Below are 17,813 nucleotides of genomic sequence, written 5' to 3'. Positions count from 1 at the left end.
CTTATTCATACTTTTTGTCAAGTGATTTTTTTAAGCAGGGTTGCATGAGGTACCTAGACATAACGTTACGTTAGTCAATGTATCACACACAGTAAACAGCAGCACCGTGTATTTTAGCCACCTACAAAAAGACAAACATAGTCAAATAAAGGTCAGTTAAAATGTATACTATATTAAGAATATGTTTACATATTGCATAGGGCCCTGACATCTAAAAAGTACAACTCTGTTCATTGTTATGTTCATGTATTTGTTATGTTTTTCATGTGTACGCACACAACACACATACAGTATGAGATGAGATTAATGAGATAAGGTAAGAACAGGATAGAAACTGCTGTGGAACTAGTTACAATGCAATATGCCATGGTAATACAATGTTAACACTTTTGTGCAAATAAGTACAGTTGCACATGTTTTTTCAAATGTGTTTATTCTGTAAAGGGACGAGTTAAATGTTTAAAATGACTGGTTAATAGTGCTATTATGAAGTGCAATGTCAGCACTATTTTTTTTCCTGCAATTTCAAATGCACTTGTTTTAATAAATAAATACAGCATTTTAAAAGCATACACAATCTGTGTAAATATATTTGTCTGTGGTTAAAAAGACTTGAAAGGACTCGAAACTCAAAATGCAGGACTTGGGACTTGACTTTGGACTTGACTCGGAACTTGCCTGTCATGAATCGGCACTTGACTAGGGACTTGAGGGCAAAGACTTGAGACCTACTTATGACTTGCAAAACAATGTCTTGGTCCCACCTCTGGATAATACTAACTGTTGGGAGTTTTACCACGGTTATCATTAATACCGTTTATCATTACAACCATACAAAAACATATATATTAGTAGTTACATATATAAAATTGGTTTAATTGGGTACATCCTTATGGCTGGTGCTGTTCCCAAATGCACCTGTTGATCTGATCTTTTCCTCTGCGCAATTTGAACACATTCAGAGTTTATGAAATTAACCCTCAGCTTTGTTTTAATGAGTACATCATGTCCAAACCAAAGTCAACATATTTTGCATTTCTGTATTTACGTAGACTCAATTTCATTGTGGTATTACGGTAAGGTTATACTGTGCAAAACCAACTCGTCTTACCTGTTGGTACCAGTTTTTGTGTATTTGGGATATGCATAGGTGCCAACATGGAAAACTGAGCAACATCATGAGAGGAGGAATACCGTTAAGCCTAAAAAGAAAGGTCTTTAATCAATGCGTGTTACCAATCATGACATATGGAGCTGAAACCTGGGTATTGTCAAATAAAATGGAAAAGAAAATAGCAGCAGCACAACACACCATGGAAAGAAATATGCTCGGAATCACATATAAAGACAGAAAAACAAATGAATGGGTGAGAAAACAAACGCAAGTCCAAGACATTATGAGAACTATCAAATTAAGTAAGTGGAAGTGGGCTGGACATATCAGTAGGACAACAGATAATAGAAGGACTTCCCTAATGACATCATGGAGACCCATGGATGGGAGCAGAAATAGAGGAAGACAAAGAGTGAGATGGCGAGATGAAATAGACAAATATTGGGGAACAGTGCAGTGGCAGGGAGCAGCTAGAGATCGTTCACTATGGCAGAAACATGCTGAGGCTTTCGTCCAGCAGTGGACTGACAACGGCTGATGATGATGATAGGTCCCGAAAATTTGAATTCAAATCATGGTGACATGGCAGAGATATTTCTGAAACAATCTTTCCTTTCTTCATGCTTCCTCCAAACTAGCTGTTTGGAATTTGCCAATTTTTGAAAACGTTCCCAGTTGTGCATCGATATCCCATGTAACACCTAACGTTAACGTAACGTTACTGTATGGTTCTCTTTTGGTTATGCAAGATGAGAACGTTCTAAGAACATTCTTAGAACATATCAAAAACTATCTGACACACACTACCAAATATAATGTGCCTGCAATGGAAACAGCGACTGTTGGGCTTTTAGAAGTGTTTTTTTCGCAAATGTACTTTTTATACAGTATGTTGTAACGTTTCCCTAACGTTCTGTGAACGTGTTGTGTTTTGTGAACAATCTGACGTCGGCTGAGTCAAGGCTGCACGCACAGTAGGTGGCGGTAATGCACACCACAAGGTCGTTTGCCAACCGCCATAAAAAATCAAAAGAAGAAGAAGAAGGCTGCACGCATGCGCGTTGAAGCTGTTCCGTGAGACAAAGGACGAAGGCTAAGCTGCGAGTTCCAGAATCCCGATATTCAGGCAATTGGGTGCGCCATCCATTTATCACAAGTAAGTAGATAGAAAGAGTGAAATACGAAGCACGTTTTTGTATAACAATTTCCAACCTACATGGTGATTCCAGAGGCATGCAGGGGTGTTTACAAGCAGACGACCACAGCTAAAGTGGATTGTGAGCTTGGAGAGGTCCTGAAACTGGCCACTTTTCGAAAGGGAGGTTCAAAATGTGAGGTGTGGAGAAGATAAGATATCCCAATTTTGAATTCCATTTTATTGAAGTTCCACTGCATGTCTTTTGAATTTGCAATTATAACTACTTGCAGGAGAAGAGGAGGAATTAAGAGGGAGGGCAAAAAAGGAAAAAGAAACAAGCAAAAGAACAGAGATAGTGACAGTGAGTTGAGTGACCAGGTAAATGATAAAGTAATTATGCCAATTTTTTAATTCAATTCGTGAAGATCCCAGTTCTGTGTTGAATTTGCAATTATAAATACTTGCAGGAAGCGACGGCGAAGAACAAGGATAAAGCCAAGAAAACGGACAGTGACATCTCACTGTTATGTTATGTTATTTTCATTTATTATACGCCCCCCAACCAACTGTTACATCAGCCCGGGGCGCAGCCCGAGTGGAGAAACAAAAAAAAAAACAGAAACAGAGACTGAGACACACAAAGGAATCTAAACCAAACATTTAAGACTCACAATGAAAACATAAATTAAAAGTCATCTGCGGTAAAAAGGTGAGTTTTAAGCCGTACTCTAAAAGAGTCCAGAGTGGTGGCGGACTTAATACTCAGGGGGAGCTTATTCCACAACCTAGGTGCCATCACTGAGAAAGCACGGTCTCCCCTTGTCACTAGGTTTGACCGTGGGACCTTCAGGGTCATCTGGTTGTCTGATCTAAGGCAACGACCCAGCCTGGAGCTGGTGGGTTGGTCCAGGAGATCTTTAATATAAGCTGGGGCGAGACCATTGAGCGCTTTGAAGACGAACATGACGATCTTAAATTTCACTCTACGCTTCACTGGGAGCCAGTGAAGGGATGAGAGGATGGGAGAAATATGTTCACTCATTTTTGCGCCTGTCACCAGCCTGGCAGCCGCATTTTGTACTAGCTGCATGCTATGGATGGTCTTGTCGGTGACCCCAGCATAAAGGGCATTGCAATAGTCCAGTCTAGAAAAATAAGCATCAACACGACCCTCCGTAGGTCACTGGGGGAGAGGAAAGACTTGATCTTGGCTATGGTGCGTAGTTGGAAAAAACAGGATTTCACCACAGATTTCACTTTGTCAAACTTGAGGTCTGGGTCGAATATGACCCCAAGGTTTTTGACATGGGGTTTTTCAGGAGTGGCCAAACTTCCCAAATTCTTTCTGATCTGACTGACCGAGGTGGAGTTGCCAAACAGAAGAATTTCACTCTTGGTGTCATTGAGCTGCAGGAAGCTTTGTGACATCCACTCCTTTATGTCCCGCAAGCAGTCTTTCAAAAGGTCCAGCCCAGAGGGATCATCTGTCTTGAGTGGAAGATAGATTTGAGTATCGTCAGCGTAGCAGTGAAAGGAAATTTTATGGCGATGAATGACTTGGCTGAGGGGGAGCATGTAGATGGAGAACAGGATGGGACCCAGTATTGAGCCCTGGGGGACCCCACAGGTGAGGTTGACACAGCGGGAGGAATGGTTTGCTATGTTCACAGAGAAGGTTCTGTTGTTGAGGTATGACGTAAACCAGGACAGGGCTGCGTTGGTGATGCCGACCCCATGTTGGAGGCGGTCCAGGAGATCAGTATGGTCTATAGTATCGAACGCTGCACTGAGGTCCAGGAGAACCAGTGCAGCACATTTCCCAGAGTCAGTGATGAGGAGAAGGTTGTTTAATACCTTCAAGAGGGCGGACTCAGTGCTGTGGCCGGCCCTAAATCCGGACTGAAATTTTTCCAGTATGTTGTTGTGTTGGAGATAGGGCTGCAGCTGACTGAGGATGGCCTTTTCTAACAGTTTAGACAGAAATGGTAATTTTGAGATGGGTCTGTAGTTGCTGGGGTGAGTGGGATCTAGGTTGGCTTTCTTAACAAGGGGTTGGACTACTGCTTCTTTTAGGCATGATGGGACTATACCTGTGGCCAGGGAACAGTTGATGATGGACAGGATGTGGGGACCTACTGCATCAAAAACCTCCTTAAGGAGGAGGGCAGGGACGGCGTCCTGAGGGGATGTGGCTGGTCTCAAGGCGGCGGCCATCTTAGAGAGGGATGAAAGGGAGATGGGGCTGAACATGGAGAAAGTGGATGAGCAACTCAGAGTAAGAGCTAAGTCCCGGGTGGGAGGTGGGATGTTACTTCTGATGGTGTTTACTTTATCTGAGAAAAACAACAGAAACTCTTCACACTTTGTAGGGGATGCATTCTGGATAACAGTGGTGGGGGGGGGAAAACCACAGAATTGATGGTTCTGAATAGAATTCTGGAGTTTGGAGCATTTGCAATGAGACTGGCAAAGAACTGTCCGTTTACCTGGTCACTCATCTAACTGTCACTCGAGTGACAGTGAGATGAGTGACCAGGTAAATGATAAAGTAATTATGCCAATTTTTTAATTCAATTCATGAAGATCCCAGTTCTGTGTTGAATTTGCAATTATAAATATTTGCAGGAAGCGACGGCGAAGAACAAGCATAAAGCCAAGAAAACGGACAGTGAGATGAGTGACCAGGTAAATGATAAAGTAATTATGCCAATTTTTTAATTCAATTCATGAAGATCTCAGTTCTGTGTTGAATTTGCAATTATAAATACTTGCAGGAAGCAACGGCGAAGAACAAGGATAAAGCCAAGAAAACGGACAGTGAGATGAGTGACCAGGTATATGATAAAGTAATTATGCCAATTTTTTAATTCAATTCATGAAGATCCCAGTTCTGTGTTGAATTTGCAATTATAAATATTTGCAGGAAGCGACGGCGAAGAACAAGGATAAAGCCAAGAAAACGGACAGTGAGAGTGACAGTGAGATGAGTGACCAGGTATATGATAAAGTAATTATGCCAATTTTTTAATTCAATTCATGAAGATCCCAGTTCTGTGTTGAATTTGCAATTATAAATACCTGCAGGAAGCGACGGCGAAGAACAAGGATAAAGCCAAGAAAACGGACAGTGACAGTGAGATGAGTGACCAGGTAAATGAAAAGTAATTATGCAAATTCCTCATTTGAATTCATTAAGATCCCAGTTCGTTGTTGAATTTGCGATTATAACTACTTGCAGGAAGCGCGAAGAAGAAAACAGGGAAAGGGAAAGGGAAAAGAACCAAGCAAACGGACTAGTGAGACCAGTGAGCATTGAGCAGGTAAACAAGGAGTAAATTACACCATGTTTTAATTGAATTCAATTAATCTACATTTCAGTGCTGTCTTTGTTGTATTTGTGAATATCTATAATTATTTACTTCCAGGAAGAGAACCAACAAGAAGGGGCAGGAGTACACTGACGCGCACGACCAAGACCACTGCATTCCATTTCTATTGTATTATAATTATCACTAATAAAGAATTAGAGTTGAAATTTCTGTTTGAGTCTTATTCCTGACAATATAGCACAAAAACAGATGTAAATAGCATGTTCTTAAACAGTTCCCTAAACGTTCTAGCCAAACGTTCTCGGCTAACGTTCTGCTAACCAAGCAAGAACTCCACAACCTCACGTTCTTTGAACGTTATAAACTAACGTTCCCAGAACAATGCCACTACGTTCTCCTAACGTTCACATAACGTTCACTTGTTACCTGGGATAACGCAGTTGTTGGGGTTCATAAAATACCATCCATCCATCCATTTTCTACCGCTTATTCAAATACCGATTGCGTTATTCCCGAGATCGCGTTATAGAGAAATCTTTATTTATTTCCGACAAAGAAAAAAAAATGTTTACGCTGCTGCTCATTCACGCTGCTGTTGGTTTAGCTGTGCTCCTTCGTCGTCGTCAAAGCTAAGTGCTATCTCTCTATTTTGTGTGCTTCTAAATATTTCAAAGCCTTCTTTAGCCCTTCTCCAGCACATTTTGTAGCCTTATTGTATTTATAAAGCACTTTATATCTTTATTTTACCACTTCCCTTTCAGCTAGGTAGCTGCTAAGCTAGCATAGCTACGCTAGCCCCAGTCCAAAGCCCCCCGTTGAAGAACTCGACTTGGTGAAGGAAAAATGTGATGATGCCATTGTGTTATTCTTGCACCCTTCTAATGGAGAGGTTGCCCCTGCTAAAGGGGCGTGTCAGCCATTTAGAACAGAGTAACTTTAAAATTTTGTGGACACACTTGGTAGCATTAGCCATATTGGGCTAACTAGTCTAGTTTGTAGCGGCCCTAAATGGCCTAGAAGCTAAGGAGAGCCAATATAAGACACATTACTTTTAGCTCGTTAGCTAGCCCTACACCCCGGTCTACTGGCCACCACACTGTGATGCAAACGGTTGAAAATTCGGGGTCCAAGGCAAGATTGCGTCATATAGAATATTGCGGTATGTTAGGCCGCATTATATGGAACTATGAGTGTGTCTCCATTAGTGTTGTCTCGATACCAATATTTTGGTACCGGTACCGGTACCAAAATGTATTTCGATACTTTTCGGTACTTTTATAAATAAAGGGCACCACAAAAAATTGCATTACTGGCTTTATTTTAACAAAAAATCTTACGGTACATTAAACATATGTTTCTTATTGCAAGTTTGTCCTTAAATAAAATAGTGAACATACAAGACAACTTGTCTTTTAATAGTAAGTAAGCAAACAAAAGCTCCTAATTTAGCTGCTGACGTATGCAGTAACATATTGTATTTTTCCCTTCTAATATTTTGTGAAAACTATTAAGGACAAGTTGTAGAAAATGAAATATTAATCTACTTGTTCATTTACTGGTAATATGTGGTTATTTTCTCTTTTAACATGTTCTATTTACACTTCTGTTAAAATTTAACAATCACGTATTCTTCTGTTGTTTGGATGCTTTACATTAGTTTTAGGTGATACTACACATTCTGGTGTCAATCCAATACCAAGTAGTTACAGGGTCATACATTGGTTCTCATTTCCAGACTTTATAAACAATAAAAAAATTACAGAAGAATTTGTGATAAAAAAATAAATATTGATGCAATCATTGTAGTATCGACTCTTGTACTTAGTATTGTTAGTCAATTTATGTATAGGAGAGCCACCCATTTGTTTACATTCAGGAACGCTAGTTTGCTGTTAGCGCTTAGCTATTGTATTCTCCTACGGTGTGTAAAGAAGCATGTTTAGCCATTCCTCGTCCTGCAGGGATGATCCTTGTAAGAAACAGAGTTTTTTTTTTGCCATGTAGGCGAGGATTAATGATTTAGAAGTAGCTAAAACACTACCAACTGCGGATGAATGTTAGACGCTAGCTAGCCATGTTTTAGAGCTTCTCTTGTAGAGCGGCACCATAGTGTTTATAGCTTCACATTTATTGTTCGTGTTTAAGCCAACATGTGTCCATTCTGACTCTTATGTCTCAACACTGTGTCTGCTTCTAAGTACGTGTGCGTTGCCGAGCATGTATATCTGCTCCAGCAATCTCACGACATGACGATGGCGCCGTGCTGTCCGTAAAGAAAATAATAGTACCGGTGTTTTTTCACACTTTATTAGTACCAGTACAACTCTACAAGGAACTCTTTGAAATGTAGAGAACAAATTATAATATGACCTCTTTAATTGATTCTACACAAATGTGTGTGTGCTATACAAATGCTATACAAATAAAGATTAACACATTAATCTTCACAGGGCCCCCTGTATTATAATTTCATCATCATTAGGGGCCTCTCTAGGCCCCCCTCCATCATGGGCCCCTAGAATCCGTCTCCTTTATCCCCCCTTTTCGACGCCCCTGCTCACGGTAGCGCGTCTGCTATCCATCTCAAAGTCCTCCTGGTTGTGTTGCTGTAGTCCGCCGCTAATACACCGATCGCACCTACAGCTTTCTTCTTTGCAGTCTCCATTGTTCATTAAAAACAAATTGCAAAAGATTCACCAACACAGATGTCCAGAATACTGTGGAATTTTGGGATGAAAACAGCTTTTTTGTATTGGATTCAATGGGTCCGAATACTTCCGTATCAACCATTGACGTCACGCGCATACGTCATCATATCTAGATGTTTTCAACCGGAAGTGTGGCGGGAAATTTAAAATTGCACTTTATAAGTTAACCCGGCCGTATTGGCATGTGTTGCAATGTTAAGATTTCATCATTGATATATAAACTATCAGACTGCGTGATCGGTAGTAGTGGGTTTCAGTAGGCCTTTAACTGCCTTAATGCGGCCCTACATGCCACCACCGTCACAGTGGTAGTTGTACAAAGCAAAAACAACACTGTAGCAACCTGTGTGTGCGTGTGTGTAGCGTGGGTGTTGTGGGGACAGCTAGGTTTTACTGATGTTATTTTGGCGCGGTTGCATTGACCAGTTTTGCTTCAATAACGAGGTTGTTGATCGCCCCCCTGCTTGGCGTCCTTACAATGTCCAGCTAGACATTACAATACAAAACCGCAATAAAACAAAGTGGGGCATTAAAAAGATGAAGATGCATTTTGTGTATTTGGGATGCATATGATTAGTACTAAAAAGGTGTGTAACAAACATATATTTGTTAGGGGTGTTAAACATTTTTTATTCACATCCAAATCACGATTTTTATTTATTCCTATTCTAAACTGATTCATAATTTTGGAGAATTTAGAAAACCTGCCCTGAAATCGGTATGTCGTGAGTTAAAACCCCGGCCGAGTCATACCAAAGACTATAAAAATGGGACCCATTACCTTCCTGCTTTGGTTGGAATTGGGGGTAAAATCACCAAAATGATTCCCGAGCGCGGCCACCGCCGCTGCTCACTGCTCCCCTCACCTCCCAGGGGGTGAACAAGGGGATGGGTCGAATGCAGAGGTTAATTTCACCACACCTAGTGTGTGTGTGACTATCAGTGGTACTTTAACTTTAACTTAAGAAAAAATAGAATATGTAAAAGATTTTATTAAATTTTTTAAGAATCAATTTTTGGATTAAAAACATTAAAAAAATATTGTTGTTATTATTTATTTTTTTTCCTGTTGCTTATTGAACCGAAAGCTTGCTTGGTGCACATTTCAGGTAAGGGACTTGAAGTGTGTAGTGTGACCGACAATGTTCATTTTTTATTTGAGAATTTTATTATTTGGAGATTTACCTACCAGCAAACTGCAATTGCATTTTTTTTTTTGCTTTATATTGAAAATCATTGAACAGAAAAATTAAGCAGTTTTGTGATTTGTTTCCCTTTCTGTACCAAAAATTAAACAAAGTGCGACTTTGATACTGAGGTGTGTACCGAACGATAAGGATGCTGTTAACGCAAGATGCCAAATATTAAACATTGCCATCAATCTTTAAAATGAAGATAAAGTTGGAAATAAATCTATTTTGTGGAACAAATACTTGAATTGAAGCTGAAAATAAATGTCAATGCTTCTTTTGATAGTTTTAGGCCTGCATACAAGGCTTTGTAGGCCCTAATGGCTCACCACTGTTATTTGCTTTAACCTTCACTGCCTATCATGATAGCAGTGGTGTGCCATCAGGGCCAGCAAGGCCTTCTCTGCTGACCAAATATAACTAGAAATCATGATCATAATTAAAGATAAAAGTATTTTTTTATTTACTTTCCCTAAACATCTAAAAGTATTCATATTATCTTCATGTCATATTATGCTCCTTCCAGCGCTGTTGTTTTTAGGTTGTAGTTTTTATCCAATCAGAATTCAGCTAGCTTATCTTGCCATGCTGTACGAAATCTGCCTTCAGAATCAACAATGCGGGCGTCTGTGCACTGTAAGTGAAAAAAGACACATAGAGTTGATAGATAATTGCAATGGCCAATCAGATCACGAGTTGTTGTCAGTAAGGCCTTCTAGCTAGCCTTACGCTGTGATTGGATACTCACTTGGAAGTCTCAAGTGAGTATCCAATCACAAGTTGCGAAAACAGGAAGTGGCACCGGAGCCATACGAGCCATAGAAAGCCACAGAAAACTCACCGGTACTCGCAAAGAAGGAGAGCAAAATGTTGATTAGGTGGCAGATATATATTTGCAAGGCCATTTTCAAGAAGGATACTTAAGAGAAACTACATCTTGTGAGACTATGTCAGCCACCACCGGAAGCTATCCCGGCGGTGAAATGGTTTGCCCGTGACTTTCACACTAATCAACCGACTACGGCCAACCACCGACTACGACGGTACCACTGGCTTATATGGCGTCGAATGGGTGCTACTAATTGTGTGCTCAAATATTTTATTTCTTAATTTTTTCATGTTTCATTTTTTTATACAATTATTTTAATTTTGACAGTAGCACATAAGATATGTTTTAATTGCTGAAGCCGGTTTATTGAATGTTAAATGCGCCGAAAAATAGACCTTTTTGTACACGGTTGAGGGGATCCACTGCCGAATAGTGTGCAAGTGGGTTTCTGTACAGTATCTTAATCAATATTTTGAGAGGTGAAGTCGGACTAAGTAGGACATCACTGAAGGCCTAGGTGAGAAACGCACGGCCAACCACTGCGTGATAGTGATAATTTTTCCAGCATTGATGACATCACACACGTGTTTACTTTTATTCAATGGTTTATCACTAAGATATTTGCTGAGCCGGAGGTCAGGATGTGTTTGAGTGCCTTTAAAGTGCAAAGACATTCCTTCCCAAACCACTAACACAAACAACATTTACTCTTCATACACACAGGGTGTGTTTACTAGCAATAAAACATAATGATACATTTGGTTAGTTCAGTTCAAACATTCTTAATTTGCTTCAAGCAACCTTATTATTGGACTTTCAAGGCAGGACCTATTTTATATTAATATGTATGATGCCGTTTTTAAGTAACTGCCATATTTCATATATCTTGGGATCAGATCCAAGGGTGTGGTTGTGGTTTTATGAAGCCCTTTGAGACATTTGTGATTAAGGGCTGTAAATAAACTTAGATTGAAACTTTGAATGCCTCCCTTAGAGGAGTGAGCTAGCGAGCAAAGAAGCTTCATGCTAAGTAGCAACAAGCTAAAACAGGAGAACAAGCTATCGTCGCACAGTACTATCTCTACATTTACACGTGCACACAACGTCTTCATGTCACTCATAAAACAGACACAGGACTTACAAACAATGTTTCCAAGACACTTCGTAGAAAGAAACAACAAACTTGGAGCGCTGAAACACGTAAATCTGTCTCGTGTGTAAATGACTGTCGCATGGAGACTACCGGAAACTAGAGGGAGCAACTTCAAAATAAAGGTCCCTTCTCATTACCTGATAAAGTTACGCCTGGTATAAATACTATACCACTATTTCGAACTGCAGTAGGAACATGCTTGATACAAGTTTCAGAAACCTAACATAACTTAGTCTGTATCAATTGCTACCAAGAGAAGGACAGTCTCAGAGACAGGCCTCAGAAAAGTATTTGCAGATCCAGATTTTGTGATCTTGAGTCCTATCTTCCTGACCTTCCCGTCCTGGTCGGGGAAAGTCTTTGTGACAAGAGACAGGGGCCACTCGTTCCTCTTAGCTTGATTGTCTTTAAGCAACACGAGGTCGCCCTCCTTCAGTTTAGGCTTGACATCTTGCCACTTGTTGCGATTTTGAAGTGTGGGAAGGTATTCATGCCTCAATCTGTGCCAAAAGGTGTTGGCGAGATGCTTCACCTTCCTCCACTGCTGGCGATAGAAATCCTTGTTGTCGAACGTTCCAGGAGGGGAAGGTAGAGTGCACAACTTCTGCGTCAATCGCAAAGCAGGGGTCAGAAGGAAAGGAGATTCCGGGTCTGAGGAGAGATGTGTGAGCAGTCTGGCGTTAATGATCACTGTTACTTCTGCCATTAACGTAGACAACACTTCATGAGTGAGACGTGATCGGCTGGTTTCTTGAAGCATGGAGTCAAGAATTCTTCTGGAGACTACAATTATGCGTTCCCAGGCTCCCCCCATATGGGAGGAATGAGGCGGGTTGAAAATCCACGTACACCCTTCCTCACCCAAATACTTCCTGACATTGGGCTCTTTGGGATATGTAAGGACCATGTGCAACTCCTTGCAGGCACCAATGAAGTTTGTCCCACAGTCGGAACGAATCTGCTTTGCGGGCCCTCTCAGTGCAAATAATCGACGTAAAGCGTTGATGAAACTTGATGTTTCCATTGATTCGATGAGTTCTATGTGCACGGCACGCGCGCTCATGCACGTAAAGAGCACTGTCCACCTCTTGACCTCAGCTTGACCTCCACAGGTTCGTCTCGTGGTGACAGACCAGGCACCGAACACATCAAGTCCCACATAGGTAAAAGGTGGCTCTGTGCACAGATTTTCTGTTCAGCAGTCCTTCCGCGAAGTTTGTTGCAAACAACACATTTGGGGAGAATGCTGTTGATGCACCGTTTGGCACCAACGATCCAGTGTCCTGCTGTACGGATGGATCCTTCTATGAAGACACGACCCTGATATTTGACCTTTTGGTGGTAGTGTCTCACAAGGAGCTTCCCAATTTAGTTGTGGGCTGGAATGATAATAGGAAACTGCTCTCCAACGTCCAGTGTGGCATGCTTGAGCCTTCCTCCGATCCTCAATAGTCCTTTTTCATCCATGTAAGGGTCCAGCTTTCTTAGGGGACTATCTTTTGGAATGTTTTTCCCAGCATCCAAGCAGTCGAGCTCAGCTCTGTAAGTCTCTTTTTGCACACAACTAATTGTGAGAGTCTCTTCTTTTGATAGTTGTTGTGCTGTACAGGGTTTAGTGATATCGCCGGTTGTGACTGATGCTGTTTTATGTTCCAGCATGTTGGTTATGGAAGGGATAGCCCGTACTAGTGACTTCCATGTGGTTGTAGATGTATCCCAGAATGACTCTGCTGTCTGTATAGGAATACATTGTGTCGATACAAATGTCCAGCTCTCTCTGTACAAACTCTGCCATTTCCACTGCGAGTACAGCCGCTCCCAATTCCAGTCTTGGAATAGTGTGAGCGGATGGAGGTGCTAGTTTCGTCTTTCCTAGGACAAAACCGACAGCAGCGATAGCCTTTACTGAAGTGTCAGAAAACAAATTAAGTTCTCTCTTCTGCACGGTAGACAAGGTGGTAGGTGAGTACGCTCTAGGTATCCTGATGTCCTGCAGATCTTGTAATGAATATTTTCACATCTTCCATTCGGCTTCCTTTGTCTTCGGTAGAGGGGCGTCCCAGTCGACGGCTTCGCTGCAAGCCAGTTCTCGGAGTAGAAACTTCCCTTGAATGACGACTGGAGCTACAAGACCGAGAGAGTCAAACAGGCTGTTCACTACTGCTAGAGCACTTCTACGGGTGTAGGGTTTCTCTGTGGCTATTGTTCTGTAGGTGAAGATGTCATGTTTTAGCTCCCAGCTGAGTCCCAAACTGTGTTGGACAAGAGTGGAGTTGTCGTCGAAATCTGTGTTTTGCAGTCCTCCTGCATGATCTTCCTGAGAGAAGGCTTTTAGCACATTAGAGCAGTTGGATGCTATCTTGTGGAGTCTCAGGTTTGAAGCAGCCAACGTCTCCTGTGTCCTTGTCAGCAGGTCCATGGCTTCCGTGGCTGAGGGTAACGAAGTGAGCCCATCGTCGACTTAGAAGTCGCGTTCCACAAAGTGCTTGGCATCCATCCCGTGTTCCTCTGATCCATGTTCTGCTGCACGGTGAAGCCCGTAGATGGCTACTGCTGGGGAGGGTAAGCATGCTGGCATGTGGTTACATTCTATGAGTGTTGGAAGCACCACACTGTCTTTTCCATCCAGAGACTCCGGGATGAACCCAGTGGCTCTCCTTCCGGATGTCTCGATGACTCCTGCACATGTCCGGAAAGTGTAAGGTGAGTCTGAACCTTTGATTTGGAAGAGGTCAAATAATTCAGACCTCGCCAGGGATCTGTTGCTCTGGTCATCTATGAGGATGTAGACTTTAGTAGCTCTGTCTGGGTGTGCTTTGGGATAAACCTTAACCAGGCATATCTTGGAACAGGACCGGAGACTTTGCCCTTTGCCGCAGACTTCTGTACATTTCAAGGTGACTGCTGGCCCAGGCGCTTTGTCTTCACTCTCCCCGCCATACTGTGAGGGGGGGCCCTGTTCTCTTTATCCCACAGTGGAGGTCCAGGATGAAGCACGGCTACATGGTCATCGCTCTCACATTCGCTGCACTTGAAAGCTGTCTTACAGTTCCTCACCAGGTGGGTCGTGGAGAAGCAACACTTGAAGCAGACCCCATTGTCTTTCAGAAAGGCTCTGCGCTCTTCAAGTGGCTTGCTTCGAAAACCATGGCACTTCTTCAGAGGATGGGGTTTCTGAAGTATGGGACACTGTCTCCCGACATCGTCGAGCTTGTAACTTGAACTGAACATTTGAGAAGTTGGGTTGTTTCCTTCGAAAACTGTCTTGTGGGTAGATACTTGTCGTTTAGCGTATCTTGCCCTTCTTTCGAACTGTTCGTGCTTTGGGGACTGATTAGAATATTAGATGTTTTCAACAGAGTTGGAGTGAGGGAAAAACTGGGGTCGTTTCTTCTACGTGCTTTGCCGCAGATGAAGTCGGTGAAGTAGGCAAAAGGGGGAAAGGAAACATTGTACTGCTCCTTGTACCGAGAACCCTTAGCCAACCATTTCTCTTGCAGACCGTGTGGCAACTTTTCAACAATGGGGTTCTCACCCCTGGCTGTGTCCAGGTTTTAGAGCCCTTGCAGGCAGCCTTCAGACTTAGCAGCTTTTAACTCTGAGAGCAGGTCTCCAAGTTCCCTTTGTTGGACAGCTTCGGAAAATTCTCTAGTCTTTTGAAGAGGGCTCTCTCGATCACCTCCGGGGAGCCGTAGAACTCTTCTAGGCATTCCCAGACAAGTTGCAGGCCTACAGCAGGGTTGGCAACATTGACAGAGCGAATCTTTCTGACATGCTCCGAGGACTCTCTTCCGAGCCACTTTGTTAATGGGTTGAGTTCCTCACTGGCACTTAAGTTGAGTTCTCTAGTGGCATTGATGTAAGAGGACTTCCATGCCCAGGAGTTTTCCGGGTGGTCGTTGAACTGGGTGAGACCGGAGCTCACAAGCTCTCGGCGCACAAAATATCTTGCACTGTCGCTCATAGCGGTCATGTCTTTTGGATTTGACTGCGGTGGGGTTCTGAGAGGAGGATAATATGACTGAACAGGCGAGAACTGACGGGGTGGGACCGTGTCAGGGAATTCTCAATGTACTGCAGGCACTGACCTTGTGGGTTGCTATGTAGCAGCTGCTGTTGGTCTCCCAGTTTGTTGTGTAGGAGCTGTAATTGTCAACTCTTTGGGTAGTTGAGCTGCAGCTGGCAGTTGAGGTGCTTGCGGAGTATATGTTTCGAGTGCAGGAGGATCTCCATAGCTAGATTGTCGCTTTGTGTGTTGTTTTACATAGTCATGCGTGAGTTGGTTGCTATCGCTAGCCAATCCAAAGTGGCTCATTCTACTTCCCTCACGACTCTCAAGCTCAACTTCTTCTTCGAGGAATTTGATTTCAGCTAATGCTGCTGCTAACTCCTTCTCATGCTGCAGTGTTGATAACACGGCTGCTATTCTGTCCTCTTTAGCCTTCAATTCTGCTTCTCGGCATCCGTAGGAAGCGCGTGCGCGCGCAGCTTCGATTTTAGCGCGGGCCTTGATAGCAGCTTTGCTAGTTGAGGAAAGACTGGTTCCTGCAGTCATGGTGGAATGCAGGGAGGCAGCGTCATGTCCATGGTCTTGTTCCGTGCTGGCCACGTCACTGCTGCCGATGTCTCCACTTGTTTCAGCGTTGTCCATTTATTATTGCTTCTGTTGTTGAAGTGCCCGCCATGAAGCTTGTCTTTTTACTATTCCGTCTTACGTGTCTGTGTCTGTGACGTAAACAAGTTGACAGATAGTTAACATGAAGATCCCAAGGAAAAGGAAGAAAGAGTCCAAGCCTTTCATCTTTAAGAAGCTTTAGTGGTTTTCACAGAGAATGCCCTTTTCCTTTCTTCTTGTCTAATTGGTCATTTATTTCTTTGTTTTCTCTTTTCCTTGTTTCCCTTTTGTTTTTGTTATCTTGTTTTTTATTTGTAAAACTGTATAAAGAGACAAAAAATATATGTCAAATAAACACTACTAAGTAACTACATTTCCATAAATGTTTGCTGCATAACATGTTTTCACAAATACACACACAGCCCATACAATAGCATGTAAACAGTGCTCATAAACGTATGTAAATAGCCGTACATAGCCCGTGTAACACTCAAAGCCACACATGAATAAGATTTACATATGGAATGGTTGCAAACAACACGGGATAATATACATTATATACTGAGAATGAGAGACACAAACATTGCACCCTCCCTTAGTGTTAGAATAATTATGTATATATTATCACACCAGCTTTATGCTTAAGGGCCGTTGCTATAAAATATTGTCAATTGTGCTGAAATGGTATTTTTGTATCTGTGCAAGCTGGCAGTCCAAAAGACCGCCAGCCGACTTTATCAGTGTCGTGTCCAGACTCGGCCTGCTGATTGCCAAGGCCGAATACCGTGACGCAGACAGAGCAGAGACAAGGCGAAATGACCTGCGTCAACTAATTTTCATTTATTCTATAATCATATATCGTGTCTAACTGGAGTTGTCGAGATTACCCCCTTCCCTCAGCGACAGCTTCAGTGATGTAATAGGGCCCTTCCAAATAAATATAGGAGGCGCGCGGGCTTGACTTTTAGAACGTAGTTTGGAGCTGTAACTAGAATACAGCCCAAAACACGTGTCTCCTCGAGCTAAATTGAACTCTGTCTCTGCATGATTCTTTGCTTCTTGTCTTATTATTAGATGTCATCAGTGTTTGAACCTAACATCTTCTTGGTCCTTCGAGCCAAGTTCCAACACGTCTGACTATTCCAGCTGGGTGAGTAAAATCAGAAGACCATGGCACCCACATCTCCCATTGAGGAGCTGCTTTTTCTTCACCCAGGCTGGGATCTGACGACTGACGGGAAACCAAGGACAAGAGGAAGGAACGCAGATTTCAGTGAGTACGTTTTGAATTACAAAGAAAAAATAGCGTGTGACTGAGGGTTACGACGCATAGAAGAAAATTTTAAAAAGCGTGTAATTAAGGGTTACGACGCATAGAAAAAGCGTGTAACTAAGGGTTACAACGCATAGAAAAAGCGTGTGACTAAGGGTTACGATGCATAGACAAACCATGTGAGTCCTAGGCTCTAGCAGGTAAAAAGGCCTAAGAATCAGAAGGACGGCGGAGTCCGCAAAGAATGAAACTTCCGTAAAATTCAACATTGAAAATAAGACAAATTAAGAACCGCGGAGTCCACGTAAAAATCGAAAATTATAAAACAGAAGAGGCCACAGAAGGACGACGGAGTCCGCGAGAACTGAAACTTCCGTAAAACGAATGTAAAACGAGTGTAAAAGGTGTGAACATGAGAGTGTGTGGGAGTGATCGCCACTAGGCTATCACTCTATACTAAAGTT

The 17,813-nt window shown here is 42.4% G+C and overlaps 2 protein-coding genes and 1 long non-coding RNA gene across 3 annotated transcripts in view; 2 read left to right on the top strand and 1 right to left on the bottom strand.

Annotated features, from left to right (window-relative positions):
- LOC133660470 (aromatic-L-amino-acid decarboxylase-like) overlaps positions 1-17,813 on the bottom strand; it is a 97,645-nt gene that overhangs the window by 69,160 nt on the left and 10,672 nt on the right. The window lies entirely within an intron of this gene.
- LOC133660792 (uncharacterized) lies at positions 2,136-3,252 on the top strand. Its single transcript, XR_009827896.1, has 4 exons — positions 2,136-2,270; positions 2,344-2,450; positions 2,543-2,630; positions 2,720-3,252. It is a non-coding gene; the product is annotated as an uncharacterized LOC133660792 (long non-coding RNA).
- On the top strand, positions 4,772-5,743 carry LOC133660791 (NF-kappa-B-activating protein-like). The gene is made up of 6 exons (XM_062064374.1): positions 4,772-4,788; positions 5,027-5,086; positions 5,176-5,247; positions 5,337-5,402; positions 5,491-5,572; positions 5,678-5,743. The coding sequence occupies exons 1-5, from the start codon at positions 4,777-4,779 to the stop codon at positions 5,566-5,568; spliced, it is 288 nt and encodes a 95-aa protein (XP_061920358.1). The 5' UTR covers positions 4,772-4,776; the 3' UTR covers positions 5,569-5,572; positions 5,678-5,743.

The sequence above is a fragment of the Entelurus aequoreus genome, linkage group LG11 (genome assembly GCF_033978785.1).
Source record: "Entelurus aequoreus isolate RoL-2023_Sb linkage group LG11, RoL_Eaeq_v1.1, whole genome shotgun sequence".
In the NCBI taxonomy this organism is placed as follows: Eukaryota; Metazoa; Chordata; class Actinopteri; order Syngnathiformes; family Syngnathidae; genus Entelurus; species Entelurus aequoreus.
This window is presented reverse-complemented; position numbering and strand designations above follow the sequence as displayed.